At 37.5% G+C, this 14,415-nt stretch overlaps 1 protein-coding gene across 3 annotated transcripts in view; it reads right to left on the bottom strand.

The window, feature by feature from the left end:
* nlgn1 (neuroligin 1) overlaps positions 1-14,415 on the bottom strand; it is a 309,949-nt gene that overhangs the window by 130,842 nt on the left and 164,692 nt on the right. For all 3 annotated transcript variants that reach the window (XM_016282748.1, XM_016282749.1, XM_016282750.1), the window contains one exon: positions 3,483-3,542. In XM_016282748.1, the coding sequence (XP_016138234.1) occupies positions 3,483-3,542 (60 nt within the window). The remainder of the gene's footprint in view (positions 1-3,482; positions 3,543-14,415) is intronic.

The raw sequence follows: 14,415 nt of genomic DNA, 5'->3' as shown, positions 1-14,415 counted from the left end.
TTAAACGGTAAATTACTGTAGACAGCTGGAAATGCATTCAGAGCTGAGGGCTCCCATTTTGCTAAAATTGGCCACATTGGCTTTATTTTTGAGACAAGATCAGTTTTAGAAATGAGCTCATTAATTTCCTAGGCAATACGAATGTCATGTTCCTGGTGATCAACTTTTTTTTCTTAAGGGGCCTGTCAGTAATACAATGTGGGAATTAAAATGGGAGTTTTAATTTCCAAAATAATGCTTTGAAAGATGACTAAGAAACAAGGTGGGCAAACTTAAAGTAGGGGGTCTGTGCTCTCCGAATGGGATCTGCCTGCCGCTTCACCTCATCTTCTCAGATCCCATATTTTTTTTAGCAATGAAAATGGCACACTTTTTAAATTTCCATACATTGCTTAGGCAAAGTAATCCACTTTGGGAAAATGATCTCTGTCCAAGAGGGAGGTATTTTCAAAACAGAAATGTGATGCAGATGATAACTTTCGTCTTGCTTGAGAGAGAGCGTGCCATTTCATCATGGTTGCAAAGCCTTCACATAAATCTCAGTTATTTTATTGGGCGTGCAGGGACCTGCTTCTGGGAGGTCTCGTAACAAGCGAAAAACTAATGAAAAAAGCAATAATTTTCTAAGACAATTTTCTTAAGGTCCCTAAACAAGACCACCTCTTGCCAAATGTGTGCACACAATAGTTCTTTTTTTATCAGTCATTTGTTTTCTCTTCTCATTTCACTAAACTTCTTTTCTCTCTTCTTCTTGTAAAATGCTCCAAGTGAGATTTGCATACAATGGATCTTCTGCATCAGGTGATTTGATGTCTCTTTGCCTTATCTCATTCCTTTCCGTTCCGTCGCTTTTCCTATTCCAAAATGCTCAATGCAAAACACACATAATGGGTTTGTCATTGTCAGGCGACGTAAATGCCTCGTCTTGTCTTGTATGGTCCCTTCTTGTCTCATTTTTTCTCACCTGGACTCATCCTGTCCCATCTCTTCTGTTCTTCTCTTCTAGAATGAGATTTGCACACAATACAGTAATTCTTCTTCATCAGTCAACGTAATTTCTTGTCTTGTCTCTTTTCGTCTCCTCTGAGCTTGTCCTGCCCCTGGTCCTTAAATGTTCAAAGTGAGATTTCCCTTACTCCCATTGCGTCCCATCACAATTTTAGCCTCTTGAAAAGGGCTCACAGTGAGATTGCCAAAAAATTGTATTCTTTATCAGGCAACATAATGTCTCATGCCATCTCGTCTTTCTTTGTCCCTTACTGCCCCATCTTGTCTCTTCTTTCCAAATGCTCAAAGTGAGATATGCACCGTGTTCTACTGATTCAGGTGACCAAACGTTTTTCTAATCTCTTTTCTTTTCTCGGCCCATCACCTCTTGTCTCACCTCCTCGTCTCTCTTCTTGTCCCACCTTGTCTCAACTCCCCTTTTCATCTCTTCTCCGCTTCATCAGACATGAAATGTCTCCTCTTTTCTATTTTGGTCCCATCTCACTCCTTTTTTGTAGGCATTTTCTTTTCTTGCAAAATGTTAAGCATACGATTTTCTCACAACAGTTTTTCTTCATCAGGCAACATAATGTCTCGTCTTCTCTCACCGAGTCCCGTCCCATTCCATCTCTTTTGTTTTCCTCTTGGTAAATATAGATTTGTACTCAATGATTCTTCTTTATCAGGTCATCTAATGTATCTTCTCATTTCTCGTCTCATCTTGTCTCATCACTTCCCTTCCCGTATTTTCTTTTCCCAGCAATGTTGTGGCTTTGTATGAAAAAGTGCTTTATTAAGCTCTGATCATACAAAAAAGATCTTAAGATTCATATATAATTCCATGGCTTTTTTAAATTAAGCATTAATTAGGTTTTAATATCTTACATTCATTTTGATGAATGAACTGAATGAGCCTCAGAAGAATGTAAACTAGCCCAGTGAGTCTATCAGTGTCCAGGAGGAGGGTAGCGTTATGTCTACATAATTAATGTGCGCTCTGTGTCTCCTCTCAGTCCTATCAGCTGCAGCTGTCTAAGAGCCAAACGGCGGCCCTTTTCCACTTAGCAAAAAGCGCATGCAGATAGGCCTCAGGAATTTGAATAAACGTGTTTACCTAAATGTTTAGCTCGTTCGGCTACATGAATTCACTCATACGTTGGATTAAAAAGTGGTAGTGAAGCACTTTTAAGCGAAACTTGATGAAAACTGTGGTAATTTAGGACAAGCTGTTTCAAGGTATGTCAAAAGTAAGGATTTTGCATGTTAAACTACTGTCTGATTCGGAAATCTCCTGATTTTCAACAAAATAAGAGCTCATGACAAGCAGACTTTGTTGGTTTACAGTGACCTTGGAGTATTTTGACACACAGTGTTTACGTTTCTGTTTAAAGTTGCAGTCCGTAAGTTTTGCCTCTTTGTCGCCATCTCTGTTTGAAAACCTGGAATTGCAGCTGTGTGCGGAATTATCTAGCTTGCGTGGGTTGTGAGTCGGCACGGCTCCAGCGCGGATTAATCTAATGTTCTGAAGAGTATGTGTGGCAGTCAGTCACTGCACCGGTGTGGATATTTACTGTACTTCGCAATCACAGATTCTAGCCTACATCTTGGAATATGACCCATATAAGAATTTTCACCGTATATTTCCATCTGTACAAGTAACAATTTGCCACATTTGTTCAGACCAACTGAGGAAAAAGGCATTACCATAAATCTCGCTACCAATGGTGATTAAATATAAAGATCGGTTAGCTCATATCACATCAAACCGTTCAAATTATTATTATTGTTATACTTTATTTTATATTAATGTTAACAACCTCAGCATTGGTGACTATGAGTAGTGTGTATTAAGTGTGTAGATTTCAATTTCTGCACAGTCTAATCTAATTGTCATACTCTTCGAATTTGATATTAAGAAATTATTTTAACCCAAAAAGCAAATATACATTTAATTATTCTAGCTGCTGTGAGAAAAGGCTATAAACGATCCGCCACCTGCAGGATCCTCACATACGATAGCCTACTAGACCGGGACAACTTCTTTATGTTTACAGACGTGACGTAATGACGCAGTGCCATGCTCGAATTTCCCACAAAAACCTACCCGTACCACTCAAATTAGAAAACATTATTATAAACTAACCATTGTGAATTGGGCTAAAGTAAGGTGATAGTTTTGAACACTGGCTGGTTATGAACTTGCTCAAATATTGATTTCGGATAGTTTTTAACCAAAAAAAAGTTTCTGACTGCAGCTTTAAAGTACTTTTAAAATATTCAAGCAAAATCCTATCAAGGGTTATTAACAATTATGTGTATCTGGAATGACGGGAGACAGGTCACATCAAGCAAAAACGACAAAACACATCCAGCAAAAAACGAGCAAGAAAAAAAATCTCCACTCTCAAAAAAGGACAAGAAATTTAAGAAAAACAAAGAAGAAAAAACCGGAGGGTTCCTTGTCATGCATATCAGTTTGCCATCAAAAAAAATACCTTCATCCTCAGCACCGTCATTATCAGCTAAATCATCATTCTGTTTCTTTGAAAGAGGACCTAGGATCAAGAATGGAAAAGATGGAGCAGAGAGAAAATACAAGAGCAAACAAGCCTTCAAAAAGTGCTTCAAAGACACAAAGAACTCGCATTGAAATCCTTGGCTTTAAAAACGATAGCGTATTTAACCAAAAAAATTTAAATAAAGAAAGAAAATCAGAAGGGAAGATCTAAGCTAAAAATTAAACGAAATAAACATGTTTAGATGTTAACAAAGTTGTAAGACAGAAAAGAAACTCCTTACTGCTTCATGTAAGAGTACAAAATAAGATATTAATTTCAAGTCAAAAATATTTCTTGCCTGATTATCAAGGGGACCAATGCTGTTTTTCACAGGGTTAACTATTCAATGCTAGGTTTTGCAGTCAAAAATGTTTTAACATGTTTAGCTTTTTGTAATAATGCCCAGCATCTTCCAAAAGCATTCAACAGCCAATGCACTGTGTTGTTATTTTACACCTGTGGGTCATTTTCCAGATAATACCTGATTTATTCATTTGACTGATTATTAAAGGAAACATCCAGTTGTGAAAAGACTATGTTTGCAAGCATAAACAAGAATCTACATGCTCACTGTTTGCTTTTTAATCTGCAAAATAATGCAGAGAGGCACAGCAGAAATAACAACGCAAGTCAGAGGCCGGTGAAGATTAATACTCTTTTCTTGCTTATTGTTTTCAGTGATATAGTTATATCAGACTCAAGAATGCAGGAAACACTCACACACGCAGACGTACAAAAAAAAACACAGATGAACTCATGCATGCAGGAAGCTCATTTAAAATAAGCCAACACCAAGCCAAAGATTTCGGGGCGCATGCAGGGGTGTGTGTGTGTGTGTGTGAGAGAGAGAGAGAGAGGGGCAGGAGGACTGGGGGATGAAGCAGCTCTCTCAGCCAAAAGTCAATCTGTCCATTTAATCAGACAGCTGGGGCCAAAACTCATGACCCACACATTCTAATGGACCACAGAGGGGAATGGAGAGGGCTGTGCGCTGCATTGCGTCCATTTTTTTTTGGTGAATCTGTGTTTTCTGGTCTGGGCCAAGGCCTTTGTAACTCCAAAAATGAGTTGAAAATGACAGCTGCTGTTTTGAATAAAAACACTGTTAATATTTAAGGCTGTTCCACACAGATTTTCTCTGAAAAAGAAATAAACATTGTGCATTTGCATATAAAAACAGGTTAAACACAACAGATAAATATTCAGTGCAATTAATCAGGTCAACCAATGTCTTGCATACACAAAAATGAGTGGAGAAAGTGGGGGGGGTGTAAAACATTTGATTAGATTAAAAGTACATTCATTGTCATCACAGAAAGCTATTGCAAATAGCTTGCTAATTGATTTGCATTTAAACAAAATATTGGGCCAAATTCAGTAAAAAAAAACAGACGATAAATGACACAGATAAACAAAATGTATTAATAATAATAATAATACTTTCACTGATGTTAACCCAGCAGCATAAAATAGAAATCATTTTAAGTGTTTTAATCACCATAAGCAGCCCTGCAAAGGAAAAATAATTTAATAAGTAGCAAGTACAGACCAAGAATTGACAAAATCCCTATCCGACAACACAACTACCACAAATAAGCTCGCACAATAACATCAACTATAATGAAAATGACCTCAATATCCCTGTCTTGCAGCCTCGTAGTTCTGTGGCTTATTACACGGAACGATTTTTATCAGTAGATAATTGCTTTGGGAGTAGTCTTCATTAAACTGGGTGGAGAATTTGAGCGCCGCCCAGACTCCAGCTGACATGAGGGCCAGGGTTGAATGGAGCAAGCAGACAGGCAAAGGCAGAGATCAGGCCTGAGCGAGGCCTGGCTTAGAGTTAATCTCGCCATCAGTACAAAACATGTTTGCGAAGACTGACTTTCTCTGGATCTCAAAATGCCACAATGGAAACTCAGTGTTTCCATCCGATGGGTAAAAACGGTCAAAATAAGACTACAAAATAATATCAACTATAAAATGCATTTTATTTACTCGATTGACATGTTCTGGGGGAAACACTACTAGTGCTCCTATGGCTGTGACACACAAAGCCGACACGTCAGTAAGCACAGTTTATGCTGTGTGTTACACACCATTGGCACTAGTTGGACCCTGTCGGTGGCTTTTTGGCTGATTGAGCATGTTGAATCGGTGTCAGGTGGTTGGTGAGAGAGCTCACTCTGATTGGCTATTCAGATTAGCGAACCAGTGCATGAGATGGAAAACGAAAGCAAACAAACGATGAAGTCAAGAGGGCACTCACACACTGCTCTTCTGAGGGCCGTTTACACAACGGTTTTAAATAAAAATTTAAAACTTTTAATGTATTTTGGCTGTTCATTTATGTTTTAGGGGCCTGATAACGCAAACTTTCGAAAATGGGTTTCAAAGCTTTTGAAAATTCTACAGTTATTGCCTCTGTGTAAACTACAAAAATTTGAATTGATGAAAAATGGCATGTATTACATGTTCAGTCTAAAGGTATGTGTGCAGGCACGTAGAGTTTCTTTAATGCAACGTTTTTAGTCATTTTTGCGGATCCGTGTTAACGGGGATCGTTTCGACTCCTTTGTCGTCTGAATGTGAAACATTTCAAAAACACAAAGGAAAACTTCTATTTTTAATACATCGTTTTCAGGTAAACATACCCTAATTTTACATTTTCGTCTTGCCTGAGCATTTGAATATGCAAAAATATTAATAAATACGATTATTTACATACGAATATTAGCTGTCTGGAATGAAGAAAATGAAGACCAACTGATCAACATGACTCATATTCGAAATGGAGGGCCCTATGAAATCAGTTTTTTTTCCCCCAAACTCCGTTTTTTCCATTTCCCAAGACTTTGTTTTAATGATTAAATCAAAAAATGTCTAATTAATTGAAATCATGACAATTACACAATTTAACAGCAATTACATTTTCTGGATTCCATTTCAATGGTTTCATTAAATTTTTATAATCAAAAGCATCTCAAATTAATTGATTTTATTAAAAAAAATTATTAATATTATTATTTTAGGAACTTTTCCACGACATGCTAATTTATTGAGATGCACCTGTATTTATTTTCCCAGAAATACTGTATTGTGTATTTACATTTTTCTGGTAAATAAAAATACTGTGTTGTGTATTTACATTTTTCTGGTAAATAAATTCTGGTAAATATTTTTTTCTGGTAAATATTTTAATAATAATTGTATTAGTAGCAGTGGTACTATCATTACATTAAGTAATATATTTCTGTTACAGTTTCTTCAAGTTAAACTGAACTTTTATTTTGACGGATTGCTTTAAGTTTCTGTTTGTATTTGATATGACGATAGTTTTTCTAAAAAGAAACTAAAATTCTAACAAAGTGACTCTCAGAGCAGTTCTAGAGATCATGTTCATGTGTTCATGTACTCACATATTGAGGCGGTAGGAGGCTGAAAAAACCACAAGTGTCATGCGCACTTCAGTATGTGTGTATTAAATGAAACCGCACTTCTGCACCATTTATTCACACAGTGGCACGCAGAACATGCAGGATTCATATGTAAATAGTATTTTTGCGGCTTAATATTCACAGAGACTAGTCCATATAGCATTTTGATTTAAGTGTACAGACCTACTTTTGATTTATTCATTCAAAATTGGGCAAAAAAATTTGATTTGAATATCTGCAGTAGTTTTGGCTTTGAACAACAAATACAGACTATCGCCACTTGCTGGTATAGACAGTCATTTCCTCTCAAGCAGGCACAGAATGTACCTGTTAGTTGGCTATTGGCTGTGTACAAGCACAACTTTTTGGCCCAGACGCAGGCAACGTGAGGTAACAACAAGTCGGCATTAGTTCTTTTACGTCGGTTTGGTGTGTCACATGTTTTATGGGAAAAAAAGAAGCTTTAAGCAAAGATTTTTGGCTTTGGATCTTCATAAAACAGAATCCGCATACTAAGTGTTTTGGGCCAAATAAATTTCTGAAATTCGAATACTTCAGGTTAGAGGTTTAGAGCACCCCTCTAAGCGGAACGACTGAGGAACACCAACAGAGTGGCTTTCCACAAATGTGCACTTATGTGCCCTGAATGAGAGTTTAAAGCAAAGTTTATCTGCATTTTTTAAAACAATCAACTCGCCATGTAAAAGCCCTTCTCGTTCTGTAATAGCATGAGTTCTGTGTTTATATCTCATCAGATCAATCCATTATGAGCCTAGCTTTTATTTAGACCACACGTGTATCTGTTCTCTTGAAGCCTGTAAATGTTTTAAGGCGACAAAGGGCATTTATTCCCTTCACCAGCCTGTCACTTCATCCCTGAGAGGGGTCACGGCCCCCGCCGGAATCCTCTGTGTGACCTCTACAGCTGGGTTCACCTCAGTCCCTCTCTCTTTCTTTCTCTCTCCGCCAGGTTCCAGTCTGCTGATCAAAGGCAGCAGGGTTCACCACAAATCCACTGCATGACCACAGCTACTGCAAGCCGATCGTGTGTCCAGTAGGAAGCGACACGCACACAAGCAGACTCCACAATCATGCGCTCTTTCACTATCATAACACGCTAGATTGATTTATCATCGTTCAACTGCCTCTGACTCGCCGGCTCTGCCTACAAAAGCATTTCCATATCCATCCTTATGCCTGCATCGATTGCCATTCACCTCTGACTGATAAACTGCTACTTCATGCCAAGCCACTGTTTAATGCAGTGCTCCGGTAGGATACACCCGACCGCCGGGACTCCGGGATGCTGACTGAGTAATCGATGCTCAGAGGTGGACTGAGTTGAGATTGAGCCTATTGACATCTCTGAGCAAGCCCCCCTCAGACGCTCCTCTGAGCTTCAATGCTCATTAAGGAGCCATAAGGAGTATCAGCAGTAGCACCTGCATCTGACGAGATGGTCTCCACGTTGATTCCAGTGTAAATGGTTTAGGAAAGGATGGCTATAAAGCATATTAATATCATGAGCCTTGACTGTGCCCTGCATGGCAGAACGCAATAAGCTCTGATGAGTGTAATCACACACTCGGCCGAGATCTTAGGAAGATGTATGTGTGCTCTGCTGGGAACACATTTGACTCTATGAGCCTGGGTAATTTACCCACTGAAAGGCCTAGAAAAGATATGTTTTGTTGTTGGTGGTGTTTTTTTTTTCCACAGATAAATAACTACAGCAGGAAACACCTGCGCGAGAGTCGCTATCACCTAAAATACACTGAATCAGACAGAAAAACAGTCCAATTTTGTGTTTAAATGGGGGTGGATCTCAAAAAACTTGTTTTATATAAATGTTCACCCTAAAATCAAAATGATGATGATGATATGTTTCCATTTTTTACATAAAACAAAGCCTGTTTTAAGATGTTTAAATAATTTTTTGCCATTTTTTAAATGGTTTAGGAAAGGATGGCTATAAAGCATATTAATATCATGAGCCTTGACTGTGCCCTGCATGGCAGAACGCAATAAGCTCTGATGAGTGTAATCACACACTCGGCCGAGATCTTAGGAAGATGTATGTGTGCTCTGCTGGGAACACATTTGACTCTATGAGCCTGGGTAATTTACCCACTGAAAGGCCTAGAAAAGATATGTTTTGTTGTTGGTGGTGTTTTTTTTTTCCACAGATAAATAACTACAGCAGGAAACACCTGCGCGAGAGTCGCTATCACCTAAAATACACTGAATCAGACAGAAAAACAGTCCAATTTTGTGTTTAAATGGGGGTGGATCTCAAAAAACATGTTTTATATAAATGTTCACCCTAAAATCAAAATGATGATGATGATATGTTTCCATTTTTTACATAAAACAAAGCCTGTTTTAAGATGTTTAAATAATTTTTTGCCATTTTTTTTACATTATTTTCATGATTATTAAATACCTTTCTGAACTGTATTCTCACTAACTAAATTGTCAACCTCCTTTTTTCCGATGGTGATTTGCATGAGATTTCAATTATTTATGAATCAATGTAAAGTAAATACTAATACTTTTATGTAATATACTATTTTACACAGTAAGCACACTTCCCCTTTTTCACTCATGTAAATAAAATATATTAGTTATGTTATATACTGTATGTGCTTACTTGTCATGTGCAAAAAAATACTACTTTTTCTTTTGACAATTTACTTTACTATTGCTTTTCTATACGCTACTATTCTTATTGTTAATAATTAATGAATGCATGTTATTTTTAAGAAAAAAAATGTATGACGTACTACTAAACCAAAGTTTTGTGAGATTCACTCACGGATGTGTGGAATGAAAGTCTCTTAACTTAAAACACACTGTCCACTAACAAATACACTTTCAAAAACTAGAGTAAACAAAAATGCTAGACAAGCCATCCTGCTTTGCTGTTCTTCCCTAAATTGATGTTTCAATGCTTTTGGTTGTGCCTGCTATTGATGTCATGAAACACACCCACTTAGATCTAGATTATTTTTATTTCTCATCTGTTTTTCATTTTAGCACAGACAGATAGAAGAGCAGGCTGAGAACTCTCTCAAAGGAAAACATCCTCTAGCCACACTTGGGGATGTATACCAGGGCACAGAGTGATAGGAGTGCTTTCCCCGATCCCTGCCTAGTACAAGGATTCTCACAAATCCTGGCTAAACAAGCCCCAGGCTAGAAAACATGCATCATGTAGCTAAAAGCTTTAGCAGCCCTCCCATATACTTGAGAGAGAGGAAAAAGAGAAAGATCAGTTGGTCAGAAGGCATTAGACACTTTCCACGATTAGGGTAGTTGTCGCTTTGTACCACTACTTTATTACATTAAAATTAACCTCAGCCTATGCCACCTGTCACTCTAAAACCTACAGTATAATGTTACATAAAGTTGGTCACTTCTTCGTGTTCTTTAGAGCATTAGATAGAACTGAATGGCTCTGTTCCAATGCATACTGGGCTGTTTGACTGTCTGCTCTCAGTGGATTCCAATATGTTGCTAAGTTAATGGCTCAAAACTCTAATCAACACAAAAAAAAGATACAATTGGGTGTAGCAGTGCATTTCTAATTAGATGGAAACACATTCTATCAATGTGTTTCAGCACTCGGGATACATTTACAATCGACATTTCCCTCGGAATAAACATTTAATTCTGGGTTTGCCTTATCTGCAAATGAAATTGCCTTAGATTTTGGCCAAAATTATATCTTATGAGGTACCATTCTGCTGCCTAGTGTTTGGCAGAGCAAATAATTATCACTACATGGACAGCGATTCTATTATAGAACTGCACCACGTAATGGTATACAGCGTCAGTCCCTCTGGAGCAACCTGGTGTTAAACGCCACGATCAAGAGCACGATGATGATGGATTTCAACCTGCAACCTTACCAGCCTGTATTTTTAAAGGATTAGTTCACTTCCAGAATACAAATTTCCTGATCATTTACTCACCCAAGATGTTCATGTCTTTCTTTATTCAGTCGAAAAGAAATTAAGGTTTTTGAGAAAAACATTTCAAGGTTTTTCTCCATGTAGTGAACATCAATGGGAGCCAATGGGTTGAAGGTCCAAATTGCAGTTTCAATGACGCTTCAAAGGGCTCTATGCGATCCCGAGCTGAGGAATCCCAGTCGTCTTATGTAGCAAAACGATTGGTCATTTTCTAAAAAAAAATTAACCCCAAATGCTCGTCTTACACTAGCTTGACTTCACGCATTACGTTGTCACATTGGAAAGGTCACGCGTTGACTTAGACGGAAATACGGACCCAGTGTTTACGAAGCGAACAAAGACAGACAAACGCCCTTTAGAAAAAAAGATAAAACAACTATGTCGGGTGATTTTGAAGTTGAAGGAGAAAATGAGGTTGAGGTTTTCACTAGGGGTGTAACGATCCATCGATATGGATCGATTAAATGTCTAACGATATGATGTATCGATGCCACATGTAAAATATTGATATCTGTAATGTAAATAGGCACCTTATTTTGACACTGTCCACATTTTTACCAATGTTCGTCTATGCATTACCGCCAATGCATGCATTCTCGTTCAAACTCACATGTTGGGACGATAAGACTGCCTGAAGGGTGAGCGTAAAAGATTTTTTTAAATTACATCAACATGTGCGCCTTGGTGAATTATCCTAGTAAACACAGTCGGTTAGGCCCTATGTCTTAACATAAACAGTTAAGAAAGAAAACGCATGTGTATCAGTGTATTGGATCCGTGCTTTCCTCCTTAAAGTGAAAGCAGACTAACAGAAAACCTCAGTCAGAGAAAAAAAAATCTCACTGATTTTGACTGAACAACTTTTATAAGGATTAATCAATATTTAATCTATACAATGAAGACTATGCAGTGTTATTTTACATTTGAGTATTACATTTCTGTACCTGAAAATTTCTGAAAACTGAAAAACACTTTATTTAATTTGTGTCTTTGTTATATTGCATTTATTTTCTGCTATTGCTTGTAATTTGGTTACCTGTAGAAAAGGTTTTTAGCACTGAGCCCACAGTAGCAGCAAAAAAATCTGTGCTTTTTTCTACATTAATATATATTTTTTCTAGCTCTGGAGTACCTCGTTTGTGTTGTTTCCTAACGAGGAATTCAAATTTTTTTTTTTGCATATTTTAGCACAGAAACTTGAAAGACTTTCTTGACTGTTGTCATATTTTAAGATTAGCCTACTGATCTTGTGTGTGACTTGATTTATTTTCCAATTATTTATTTTTCTTTATTATTTAAAAAAAAGTGTAGGCCCATTTTTTTGTTGTGAATGTCCAGGAACAGGATGTGAAAATTTAAGATAAGTGTTCATGTTATATGTTTTGGTTGCATTTGTGAGTTAATAAAAATATAGATGGTTGTTCAAAATAGGTATATAATATAATTATATCAATATAACGATCGACATTCTCCTGTATCGAATCGTATTGAAATCATATCTGCAAATATCGTATCACTGGGTATGAGAATTGATATCGTATCGTATCGTGATGAACCATCCGATTTACACCTAGTTTTCACACTACCATACCTTTTTGAACTGGAGTACACAGACAAAGAACTAATCGCTCATGCCGTTTCAAACGTGGTTACGCAACGCAAGTTGCGGACGCGCATCGCAGAGATAGAGCAAGATGAGCATTTGTGGTTAGTATCTACAAAAGTATCTACATTTTTATTTTTCTTAGAAAATGACTTATCGTTTCATTAGATAAGACCTTTATTCCTCGGCTGGGATTGTGTAGAACCCTTTGAAGCTGCATTGAAACTGCAATTTGGACCTTTAACCCATTGGTTCCCATTTAAGTCCACAATATGGAGAAAAATCCTGGAATGTTTTCCTCAAAAACCTTAATTTGCTTTCGACTGAAGACAGAAACACCTGAACATCTTGGATGACATGGGGGTGAGTAAATTATCAGGAGCTTTTTAGTTTTGAAGTGAACTAATTCTTTGTTACCATGTTACAGTATACTACCCTTCATAGAGTGCTGTAACAATGACATTTTTTGTAGGCCACCTTGGTTCCCTCAACAAAATCCCAATAGGGTTGGCTTTTGGATTATTGCAGCAAATAAGCTCTGTGACCAACAAAAGTTTGATTCTTACATATTTGTTCATGAACTGTTATGAATGTCGAAGCCAAGAAGTAAAAAGCTAAACGTAGTCTATGAACAAACTACACCACAGTCGCCTGACTTTAGTATCACCCTTACTAAGCTCACAACAAATTTTTTGGTCTTTATTTGAAAATATTTTTAAACATTTATACATTGACTTGATGTTTAATGACCCCAGCAAATTCTATAGTCCCATTTAACCAGAAACCATCATCTTCCAGACAAGTAAAAGCATATATATATTTTTTTTTTAAATGTTAAAATATCTCATGCTTGTGTTAACCTAAGACATTATTTCAGGCATCTAACCAAAAACTCGTTCAAAAAAACAAAAAAAACAAAAAAACACTATTGGTGCAAGTGGTTTTACTGAGCATCCCAACAGAAGGATTTATTGGCATAGGTTAAAATTAGTCATGTATATATTTGCAAAGATATTATAAAGGGATTATAATTATATTTCATATAAACAACACTCATCTGACAAATACCCAACTAAAACCAAGCGTGCATTACATTTCCTCAAAGGGATGCAGAGTGTCTAAATTCTGATTCCTATTGTGTCCTGTAGACTCCTCTTTACTCCCTGATGTGTATCCAGCTCATTACGAGCTTTGTCATCTCTCCATGTCGACTGTTATGACTTTGACAGCTTCTAATGAAATCTTTCCTCACAAATGTTACCTGCCTTTAAGTCCTGTCACTCTCCCTCTCTCTAATGAGCAGCACCTCACAATTTGAGATCGCAATGACATTTTGGTCCCTGCGATTTTCCCCTCTGCTCTCAGCGGGGGCCTTCGGAGAAAATCATCCCACGCTCACGGTCTGGATATTGATATTTCCGTCAGGAGTTTCAGCTCATTGTGACCAAGTGGCCACTCTTTTTCTTTTTTTTCACAGAACGGCAGCCATGTTGAAGGGAACAAATGTTCACATGGGTTTCTTGTGAACAGGAATGTCATACACCCACTATGTATTTCAGTGTCTCGGAGGGGGAGGCATCATTCATGATGCAGTGTTATTGAAGGCTAGAATTATTTTTTGATAACGGATTGATCTTTGATGCTGCTTTTTCCTTGTCTTTTGGCTGAATTTGAAAACAGTGTGAAAGAAACAGGGAAAAATTGGGGAAGTGTGAAGACTGTCAACATGCTGCTGTCATGTAGAACAGCGTTTCTGTGCGACTGGGGTGGATGCTTGTTTGACACGGCCGCCACATGAGAAGTCGACGCCTGCGAGCCTGACAGTGCCTGCTAGAAACACAACACAATTCCTCACA

Source organism: Sinocyclocheilus grahami, unplaced genomic scaffold (assembly GCF_001515645.1).
Source record: "Sinocyclocheilus grahami isolate Dianchi unplaced genomic scaffold, SAMN03320097.WGS_v1.1 scaffold165.1, whole genome shotgun sequence".
Classification (NCBI taxonomy): Eukaryota; Metazoa; Chordata; class Actinopteri; order Cypriniformes; family Cyprinidae; genus Sinocyclocheilus; species Sinocyclocheilus grahami.
This window is presented reverse-complemented; position numbering and strand designations above follow the sequence as displayed.